Raw genomic sequence first — 11,218 nt, forward strand, 5'->3', positions numbered from 1 at the left:
CGCAGGACCCCGGATTGCCATCCCATGTAGTTTCCGGTATTGATGAATTTCTCTCTCTCTTTCTCTCCCAGCCTCACTTTTAACCTTCCAGACTACACCCACCACTGCCCAACTGGCCATTGAATTGGTGCCTTTCAGTGTTGCTAAAGGGGGAGATGTGCTTCTACTTGTCCACAATTTGCCACAGAACACTATAGGCTATAAGTGGTTTAAAGGCGAGAGGAGTGATTCCAGCCGAGAGATTGCAGCCTATGTGATAAGCACTATGGTCACTACACCAGGGCCTGTGTTCAGCGACCGAGAGACAATATACCCCAATGGATCCCTGCTGCTCCGGAATGTCACCCAACAGGACACGGGATACTACACCCTACAAGCATTAAAGGACAATTTTTGGAGTGAAGATGCATCTGGACAGTTCCGTGTATACCGTAAGTTATTCTGAGTGTCCTCCAGGCATGGGATGGGGTGAATTCCACTTCACACACACACAAAACTGTCAGGCCTGGGTGGTGTCCCCACCCGGTCACATCATGTCCCCCATTGGGCTTTAAGCATGTAGTGCAGGGCACATACAGTGGACTTAAACTTCAGTAGACTGGACTCCTTCAGCTGAATCCGCCCTGCAGAGGGAAGGAGAGTTGGATGGTGGAACTTGACCCAGGGGAATCCTCTCCTTCCAGCCCCCAAATCCCTTGCTATTCACATGACCCTGAGAGTGACGGAGGAACTCAGTCAGGGCCTGCCCTGTGGGACTCTTGGGTCCTCACATCACCCCAGATAGCCCCTGCCTCAGATCTCTTCCTGAGCTCCTCTCTCCAAGTGGTCCTGGGGAGCTTGTGCTCAGGGTAAGAATTTGACCCACTGTTCGGTGATGATGGGAAAAAGTAATTTACTGGCTGTCTGAATCTCATAGTCCCAAGAGCTGATCCCCAGGCAGTGCACAGCCCCAAGAGCTGCATCTGGGTGAGGACACCTGGGCAGTTCTTTCCCCTGAGTCTTGGCGTAGACAGCAGGCAGGCAGAGGACGGAGGTCATTAGCTCACTTGAGTTACTTACGAGCCTCCAGAGGAAGCTCAGTGTGCCCAAGGGGGAGGACAGAGGAGAAAAAGACTCCTGGAAGCTCCCTGTCCACCGGGAACCGTCCCAGGTCATTCTGTCTTGGAGACAAATAATGGATGGTGCTGATGTAGGCCAGTGTCAGGTAAGTGTGCATATTTCAGGTTAATTTACCAACAACATGGAAAACCAGATGCCATTTCCCATGTATCCCATAACAAGGAGAATAAGGCCCAAAGAAATAGGGTTCCAGGGCCAGTGCCATATAGACCATGGTAGCACCTCAGAGGCATTACGTGTCTATCTATAAACTCAGCCCTGTCCTCTCCATCGTGGAGGATTTGTTAGATGTCTGTGAACCTCTGGCCAGTTATTGATTCATGTTTTTTAATCCTGGTCCTCACCAGCTGAAGAAGAGTCTGCTTGGAGAAGTGAGATCAAATGTAGAATTAATCAGTTTTCACTCTAGGATTAAATTGCCTGCTTCTCAGGCTACTGATCCATAGCCTCCCTCACTAGACTTAAAGTCCTATCTTTCCTGATGTGTTGCGAGTCACTTTCCTGGAGTTTGAAAGTGATGGCTTCGCTCCCTCAGTCCCTACTTGGACATGAAACCAGCACAGCCGATTACAACCATTCAATAGTTTCGTGATGAATGAGGGCAAGAATGAGTAGTGAAGGAACGAATGCGTGAGTGACCCAGACCCCTGCAGAGACGGGGACTTGCACACGCGTCCTGGAAGGTTCTAGCCACACTAGCTGCCTGTCCTTCTTAGAGGCTGAGACCCTTCTTCTCTTCCTCTGACCTCCTGCTCCTAAGGGCGCCCCAGGAGTCCCGTCACATGATGACCCTGGCACTGCTCGGCTGTGGGCAGGGTGTGCAGGTCTGTTCTGTCTGGTTCGGAGGCGGCAGGCCCTCCTGGTCTCTGGTGTCTTTGAAGTCACTGAAACTGCACTGCTCCCTGCCATGGGCACTTCCGGCTCTCTGGCTCTTTCTCTGTCCCTTGTCTTCCTTCCCGCCATTGCAGGAAGGACAGCCCATGCCCTCCACGTCCTTTCCTCCCTCACCGATGGCCAATGGTCCTACTTCCTCTCACCACCACCTGGAGACAGGCCCACAATCCTGGGCAATAGTAAAGGTCACAGAAATCAGCCAAAGCAGCTGACCCTTTAGGGCTCTGTCATGAGGCAATGTCGCCCACTGTGGATGAGCCTCCACTGTGTCCTGCTCCGGGGCTCCTTCCTTCTATGGTGCAGTGGGCAGCATGGGCCACAGGACAGGGCCAAGCATCTCTGCTCTCTATGAGAATCAGCCAGGGGCAGAGAGGAAGGACAGAGCTGCAAGGCCCAGAGCCCCAGGCTTGCAATATCCATTTGACTCCTGACCTCTGCCTGCTTCCCGTGTGGGGCTCACTTCCCTTCACACTTCCACACGGCCTCACGCAGAGGGACCCGGCCTGACAAGAACTGTCTGAAGGGCTCTCTGCCTGCTTCACACAACTTGTGTCCCCATGATGACACCATAACTAAGGTGGGTCCATTAACATGGTGAGATGCATCAGCCACCGTCATGTTAGTTAGAATCTGTCTGATCAGGAAGAATTTACTAGAAACCTGGTTGTGATTCCTGGAGACAAAACGACAGATAGAAGGAATTTGACATGCCTGATTGACTGCCTACTTTGACTCATTCTCAGCAGCAAGTGGGGACATAGACTTCTAAATTCACTAATAGGATGCATACCTTCTTGGAATTTGTTAGCATGCCCCCTTTTACAATACAGATGCCTCAGACGTCCCCTCTGACAAGGTCTGTCCACCCAGCAGGGCTCACAGGCCTCATACTCAGGGAGTGGCTGCTTTAGGACTGACTTTGGGAACTATCTTGAACTATCTTGATTCAGATGTGACCCTGAAAGTCTTCAGAGCTTGGCCTAAGACCTTACGTTTCTCCTACACAAATAATCCTTTCAGGAATTGGACTCAGATCCTGGGTAGCAGGGACAATTTTCCCATACAGAAGAAATTTAACACCTGAAGTTGTGACCCTAAACCTGTCAAACCCACGTGGCCCATGAGGACCAGAACCTCAAAAGCTCCACATGGTCCTCATCTTCCCCCTGCAGTGGGAAGAGGGACATTAAAGAGTCCTTAAAGGACCAGACAGGAGGGCGCAAGAAGGGTGTGGGAAGGGTGTGCAGCCTGCCCTTTGTCTGGGAAGAACACAGGCTTTTCCAAGAAAGTGGTTCTGTCCCCTCAGCCTTCCTAGATCATTCACTAGACCCATGCGCATGTCAGTCACCATCCAAGCCCTGAGCAGAATCTCCCCACATCATGGCCTCAGGCTGATCACTGAGCTCAATGCCAGGCTTGGTGCTGGTTCCCTTTGTGTGCTTTCTGCTCACACAGCCGTCCTCAGGCCAGGCTGTGGGATCTTCTCTTGGCTTAGGCACAATGGAGGTGCCATCATGACCCAGCTCTAGGACAGTCTTGGAAACAAGGCCTCAGAGGACACACCCAGGGCTGAGCAGTGGGGGACTCTGCATCTAGAGGGACTCAGCACCCACATGACCCAAGGCAAACCAGGGCGCTGGCAGTGAGGCCAGGAGAGGCGCTCGGGGTCCATCCATGACCAGGTACTGCAGCTCAGTTCACACGTGGAAAAGCCTGTGTTCTTCCCTGCCAAAGGGCAGGCTGTCTTGTGTTGTCTGAGTGCTCAAGTCCTCATGCGTCTGCCTGTGAGGCGCCCTCCTGTCTGGTCCTTTAAGGACTCCAGCTGGCTGAGCGGTGAGAGGGCTCAGCTGTGGTGCAAACGCCTTTGCCCAGATCAAAAGCACCGCCCAGCGCAATCTTCTCTCTGTTTTCTGCACAGGGGTGTTACCCAAACCCTTCCTCACAACCAACAACTCCAACCCTGTGGAGGGTGAGGAAGCTGTGGCATTCACATGTGAACCTGAGATGGGGAACACAACCTACCTGTGGTGGAGAAATGGTCAGAGCCTTCAAGGTGGTGGCAGGCTGCAGCTGTCTAATGGCAACAAGGGTCTCACTATATTCAATGTCACAAGAGATGACACGGGATCCTATGAGTGTGAAACCAGGAATCCAGTGACTTCCTCCTGCAGTGACCCACTCACCCTGAATATTTCCTGCGAGTGACTTCTCTTCCTCCATATCCTGGGCTTCCAGCCTAAATACATAGGCCAAGACACTCAGTCTGTCCTGGGTGCAAGTACATGGACCCTCGCTGGTGGACACCTTGACTAACTGTGACCTTTTACCCTGGGCACAGCCCGGGAACCCCAGACCTGAGGCAGGAAGAAAGGGGAAGGGGCTGCTCCTCTCTGGAGACTCAGGTTGGCCATCTGTGAAAGAGAAAAAAGAAATGTCTCATTCGGGCTCAGTAAACACAGAGGAATATAGCCAGGACTTGTATGTGTGTGTGTGTGTGTGTGTGTGTGTGTGTGTGTGTGTGTGTGTGTGTTCATGTGGAAGGGATGAAGGCCTCATGTAAGTACTCTCCCTTTGAGCTACACCTACAGTCCTGACCAGAAATTTTTAAAACCAAGGTTGTGCCATGGCACAGAGGGATACTCAGCCTTCTGCAAGCCGGAGCTTCCCCTTCCCTTGGATGACATCACATATGGCTTTACTCTGTCTACTCCAGAAGCCTGGATGCCCCCATCACACTGCACCAAGACTGCTATCTCCATCCAGGGCCAACCCTCCATCTCTCCTGCCATGCAGCCACCAGCCCACCTGTGCAGTGTTCTTAGCTTGTCCATGGGAGCCCCCTGCAATCCACGCCTCAGCTCCTTATCCCCAGCGTCACGGCAAATAACAGCGGATCTTACTCCTGCCTTTTCAGTACCACTGCCCCTGGGCTCAGCAGAACCGCAGCCTAGGAATATCACAGTCACCGCTCAGTGACCCAGGGGCTTCGGCACCAAGCTCTGGGGTGGAGTCTGCTGTTTTCTGGAGGGAGTGTGGGAGAAGATAATTCCCAGCCTGTGTCCAGAGACACAGGCAAATCCAATTCCTCCCCTGAGCCTCCTGCCCTTTCCTAAGCCTGTCTCCTTCCCTTGCTTCTCTGATTTCTCATTGCTGACTGGAGGTCCAACCTAGAATATGGGGAAGGGGTCCTCTCAGCCCCAAAAGGCCCCATGTATTGGAGCAGCTTCCCAGGCGAGGGAAGAAGAGTCCTCCTGGTTAAGGAGATGCTTTCTGTCACTAACTCATCCCCTTGGCCTCGTCTCTGTTTTCTTTTACCTGCTCTATGAGCTGCAGAGAATAGGACTTTGTAATGCACCCCACTGCTTCCCCAAAGTGAGAGGACGAAACCACCCCGCCATGATGCGCAAGTCAGAAGTCTGCTCCCTACTCTGCCCCCAGCTGGCCCGGTGACCGGCTGTGTTGATTCCATCTGGGGTTTTGGAGGAGGGAGAAAAGGTGCCCTGGAGGCCTGAATCTGCCTGAATCATGTCACCAGTGGATGACAGATTCTGTCTAGTGGAGGGCAATGAAGAAAGGGCCAGCTTCGGGGTGGGTATGTCCTGCTCTGAAGTCCCAGCTGTGTAAGGTGAGGACACAGGCCCGTGTGGCCCAGCTCGGAGAGCAGTGAGTGACACACACGTGGAGACAGGGGGAGCTTCCCCACAGAAGGGCATTGCCATAAAGAACATCTCAGCCAGGAGAAAGCCAGGCTTTCGCAGACATTGTGACCATTCTTCTCTACAGATTTCTTTCTCTGGGATATTCAACACACACACCAAGAAATACAAGTCCTCTTCCCTGAAACACTCTTTAACACGGAATTTCTCCAGATCCTAAGGCTCTGAAGACTATGGGGGCCATCATCCCCCAAATATTATTTAATGAAAAGGAAATTCTTCCCTTTGAATGTAAGGCTTCTCTTATTAAGAGAGTCTTGGTTTTTGTCATTAGTAGAGTAGGTCAAAGTTACACAAAAGACAGTGGGAAAAATATTCCACCAGATGATAAAGCTGGCAAGATGAGCAGCCTGCTGTCAGCACCGTGAGAGCTCTAGACATTTCATTCCCGGTGGCACAGCCTCCATGTATCCGGAATCCATTTCTCCTTCAACTGAAAAGTCCTTTGGATTCGGAGCTCACCGCATCTTCAGGTCCTAAGAACGGAGCAGGGCTGACCGCATCCTCTGGTCATCACTGATGGAGGAGAGTGTGCCAGCAGTGAGTGGCGGCTTCTTCCTGACACACATGGAAGGACGCACTGAAACAGGATCCTCCATTCTTTATACAGTCACTGCTACAGTGTGAATCTGTGCCCCCAGGAGCATGTGTTGGCAAAGTGAGTCCCCAGTGCAACAGAGACCTGAGGTGGGGTCCCCTGGAAGCGAGCAGGCGCTGAGGGCTCTGTGTTTGTGTTTGGGGCTTTGATGCCCTTATAGGACTGGACAAGGTACTGTGGGCCTGGGTTCACTGATGAGGAGTTTGGCCCCATTCCCTCCTGTCTGGCACACACTCTCTTCCACTGTGATGTCTTCTGCCACGGAATGAAGGAGCAAGAAAGCCCCCACCCGATAGAGCCCTGTGCCCTTCACTCCCCTGGCCCCATAATTGTAAACCCCAAATCTCTGTCCTTTAGCAACTATGCAGTCTCCAGTATTGTGCTATGGCAGCCGAATTCATTCAGACCATCAAAGAAGTTATACAGAACAGGACATGGCAGTCTGAGGGAAATTCTCAGTGATGAGGTGCTGCTGGATACATGGGTTGAAAGTACATCCTATGGCCATGTAGAGAAGGGCATGCTACAGGCATGTTGGGAAGAATCAGGAGGGGTCAGCCTGGGTGACTGGGGATCAAACAGAGGGACAGCGATCTCTTACGGACTGTTCCCTGAACAAAGACATGCAGCCTCTGTAGCGAGTCCATTCCGGGCACTGGGCTTCCTTCCACATCTTCCTGTGGATCCCCGGAACTGGCCGAGATGCCTGAGGAAGGAGCACAGCCCAGGCCCCAAGCCCCAGGCCCACTGTCCGTCCATGCTCTCCTATTTGTTCACAGAGCTGGTGACAAGGCCCTCCATCCAAGCCAGCAAGACCACAGTCACAGAGCAGGACTCGGTGGTCCTGACCTGCCTCTCAAGTGACCCTGGACTCTCCACCCAGTGGGTCTTCAATAACCACAGTCTGTGGCTCACAGAGAGGATGAAGCTGTCCCGGGAGAGCAGCAACCTCACCATAGACCCAGTCAGAAGGGAGGACGCCGGGGAGTATTGGTGTGAGGTCTCCAACATGTTCACGTTTGGCAGGAGCAACACCCTCAGGCTGACCGTGATCTGTGAGTGACCCTCAGCACCTCCTAATGTGTCCCTGATGTATTTCACAGGCAGTGTGGGCCTTGATACAACAATGAGAATAAGGTCGATTGTTTAGAGTGTGCAGAGAGTGTGAAGAAGGATGCAGAAATCAGATAACCTTGTCATTATCGTCCTTCTGGTCTACCAGATGTTCGCCTCAGCTCCCCTGTCTCTCAAATGAGAACATGAAACCTGGACCTTAACCTTATTGTATTGATGTTTATTCGGTTCAGCAGATTGAAGCCCTCAGCACAGGGTCCTGGACAGAACCTAGATTCCACCTGTGCTATCAACTAGGATTACTTTGGAGAACTTTCTTCTTAACTGTGCATTCAAGGAGAATGGAGAGTTAGCGTTCAAGGAGAATGGAGTTAGCATTTCATTCTATCACTCCTTGTTTCTGTGACCTGACTTGGCTTCTTTAAGAATTTCACTGTCACATTCTAAATCTGCACCATGGGGTGACAGTCCTCCCCTCTTGAGGGTGGAGAGTTCATACAAGATGTGAGTAAAGAATTTCCAAACGTGCCTGACCATAGTAGGCCCTGAAATCTGTTACTCACAAAGATGATTATTAATCAGCCCCGAACCTCCGGAACAGAGACCCTTCTGTGATGGAAAAAAGAGACAGAAGGAGAGGAGGTAAAGAACATGAGAAGGATGAAACACAGACCCTTTGTAGGAGAGTGTAAGAGATATAGAACTTCAGAGTTTCAAAGCAGAATTTGAGGCAACAACCACAGAACCTTGAGGGTTTAGTGATGGTAACACAATAAACCACAAAGGAGCCTGGCACCATTTCTGACAGCCTCACTGGGCCCATCCCTGCACAGCCCTGAGGTTCTCCCTGTAACACAGTTGGTCCTACCTCTCTCTTTCCTTTTCAGCAGAAGAAAAGAACACGGGTCTCCCCGCAGGGGCCGTTGCTGGTATAGTGGCCGGGGTGCTGGTCGGGGCGGCTCTGGCAGTGGTCTTGCTGTGCTTCCTGCTTCTCAGGAGGAATAGAAGGTACCACGGCTTCTCCCCACCTCTCTCACCCCTAGGCTGACCCGGGCCCTGAGGAAGGAGACCCCCTCCTCTGGGTCTGGCTCTCAGGCCCCTGACCTCCCAGGAGCCATTCCATCTCCATTCGTCTGGTTCCTTCTTCACCAGCTCTGACCCCGGGGGTCTTCCTCAACAGTTTCTCCATCGATAGCTTGGGAAGACCAAGGGTGCGGCCCTTCCTGTGGCTGTGCTTCCCACACAGCAAAGCTGCAGCCTGCTCGGGAGGTGCTCAGTGCTCAGAACCCAGGCCCTCGTCTGGTTTATTCCAGTTGTTTCACCCAGGGAGGGTCACAGCTCAGCCTCTGAGGACTGGTCATGGCCAAGGTCACGCAGGGAGAGTGAGGGGGCCTGGACAAGCCGTGTGGGTCATCAGTCGCGGTATATGAGATGGGGGTGCTGGGACTTACGGGGTTATCAGGTTCTGGCATGTCCTGGAGGACTCTGGCCAGGCAGATGGACAGAGGGCAAGGCCACTGTCCCACGTCAACACCTCCTGGCCTGAGCACAGGCTCTGCCCACAGCAGGGGCACTGAAGCTGAGGAGAACTGAGATGGCTGGGGCTGCCCAGGGTGCTGTCACCCCAGGGTGCCCTGCTTTCCCTGCCAGGGCCTGGGCCTTTCGACTCAGGTGAGGTTTCATTCCCTCTCTCCCCACTCAATTGCTTTCCTCGGAATTCCTTTCCAATTCCTTTCCTAGGTCCTTTCCTGGGTTAAGTTTTCCTGGGCCTGCCTCTGCCTGAGGCAGGCCCAAGTCAGAACACAGGGTTCTACAGCCTTTCCTCAGTCTGCCCCCTCCTGCATTGCCCTCCTACCATGGAACTAAGGGAGAAAGTAGCCTCCACCCTCAATGTAGAAAATGGGGCTCTCCCCCTCCTGTGTCTGATCACAAAGCAATGGCTTCTCCCTGCATTCTCATGTGTTAGCCTACCCATTCCTAGGCCTAGCATCCAGCATGACCTTGGCGAGCACCAGCAACCTGTGTCCATAGCCGGTGAGTGTCCCACCAGCATGGGTGTGGATGGGAGGGTTCACGTTTTTCCCACACAGCACTTCTGCAGTCACCTCCACTGCAGTCACATCCTTCCTGGGGCTTCTAGGAGGCCTCTTGTTAGATAGTGCAGCACAACGGATCCCAATGGCCAGACAGTTCAGCGAGACAGTGGTTTCTTGGATTGTGGTTACCTCTTCACCTGTTAAGTGGCTCATCAGTTCCAAAACATCTTAGGGATTTTGTATCAGAACCCCCTCTGATACCCTGAGAGTTGAAGATCCCCACACCTCCTGTGGGAGGGCCCTGGGCCTCCTAGCACCTGCATAACAACTCTTGTTTCTGTTCCCAGGTCTCAAGTTTTGCAGCAGCTTCACCTCCCAGGTAAGCTGGTCCCCTCACCCATCACACAGGGCTCCAAGCCATGGGACTGAGGCCAGGGGCTCTGTCAAGCCCAGCCCAGCACACAGACCCTCCCCCAGTGGTGCCTCCAGGACAGGGACGAGGTGTCACTCCAGCATGCAGGCAGGTGCTGAGGAGGCTGCGATGCTCACTGCTGAGGGGAAAGGGTAGAGTGGATGCAGGGATGAAAGCTCCAGCCTGTCAGAGACCAGGACACTCCAGGCTTTGTCGAGCACCTGCTGACTTCTTCCGTGGCTTCCACCATCCTCCCTCCCTGGCCCATGACCTCAGCTCTCTCCCCTCACAGGACACCCTCTTGAGTTCCAAGACAGCAGTTCCCATCTATGAGGTAAGTGTGGGAGACGAGACCACCGGTGCCCCAGGACCTGTCCCTGCTGGCAATCTAGCTAAGCTCTGTGATTGGTTTTGGAGAAAAAAGTGACCATAGGATCAAAAGTTAATGAACCGATAGAGGGAGGGACCTTGGAACAGAAGCCTCTTAACATAGCCAGGCCTGGACACAGAGCAGCCCTGGGTGGGTCCCCACCCCTGGGCTCTGCTCTGTTCTGAGAAGGACAGCAGACTCATGGGCATTTTTTTCTCACAGGATCTACTGAACCCTGACATGAATATTTACTGCAAGATCAACCATAAAGCAGATACTGCTTCATAATTTCCTATAAAAACTGCTTCTTATGCCCTAGGGATGGCCTCCCTAGGACGCCAGACCCTGACAGTCCAGACAACCAGGGTGGCCAAATCTGGCAACTGGTGCCCCTCTTTGCTTGTTGCATGCTCACATTTCCTGCTGCTTTTCCAACTCTCCTACCTCACTCACTTCTAAGGAAAGTGCCTTGTGGCTATGGGAGACCCACCTGGATAAACCCATGGATCTCCTGAGTGATGTTTAATGAAATCTGCAAAGTGACCTTTACCACGGAATACACACACAGATTCTATGGAGGAGCATCGGGGTGACTTTGAAGAGAATGTACTCTGCCCTTCACTCCACTCAAAGCCATTTTGTCAGTTTCTTTCTCAAAACCTAAAAACATTAGCATCTGGATTCTGTTGACCAGACTGTGGTGTCACTCCCTGCAGTCAGTGGCATTCACAGCACCCTCCAGCTCTTGAAAGGGAGGAGCTGGTGTGGGACGTACCATCTGCAGCGCCTGCCCTCTTTCTCCCTGCTGATAATGTTCAGCTGTTGGGAATGAAATCCTCAGAGCTCACACACAACTCAGCAGCCCTTCCATAGTTCTGGTGTCAGCACCGCGGACAGCATACCCAGAACCATGGTCCCAGGGTCCGCAGCAGGGAGGACTCAGATGGGAAGAGACTGGGAGAAAAGTGTGCATTTTGGTTGTATGAAGGAAAGGTGCAA

At 52.7% G+C, this 11,218-nt stretch overlaps 1 protein-coding gene across 1 annotated transcript in view; it reads left to right on the top strand.

Moving 5' to 3' along the window:
* LOC102015158 (carcinoembryonic antigen-related cell adhesion molecule 21-like) overlaps positions 1–10,276 on the top strand; it is a 33,556-nt gene extending 23,280 nt beyond the window's left edge. Inside the window, exons 5-10 of the mRNA XM_013508672.1 lie at positions 72–431; positions 7,107–7,382; positions 8,289–8,409; positions 9,383–9,435; positions 9,785–9,816; positions 10,142–10,276. Coding sequence (XP_013364126.1) covers positions 72–431; positions 7,107–7,382; positions 8,289–8,409; positions 9,383–9,435; positions 9,785–9,816; positions 10,142–10,276 — 977 coding nt within the window. The remainder of the gene's footprint in view (positions 1–71; positions 432–7,106; positions 7,383–8,288; positions 8,410–9,382; positions 9,436–9,784; positions 9,817–10,141) is intronic.
* The last annotated feature ends 942 nt before the right edge of the window (positions 10,277–11,218 follow it).

The sequence above is a fragment of the Chinchilla lanigera genome, unplaced genomic scaffold (assembly GCF_000276665.1).
Source record: "Chinchilla lanigera isolate Chin_1 unplaced genomic scaffold, ChiLan1.0 scaffold00154, whole genome shotgun sequence".
In the NCBI taxonomy this organism is placed as follows: Eukaryota; Metazoa; Chordata; class Mammalia; order Rodentia; family Chinchillidae; genus Chinchilla; species Chinchilla lanigera.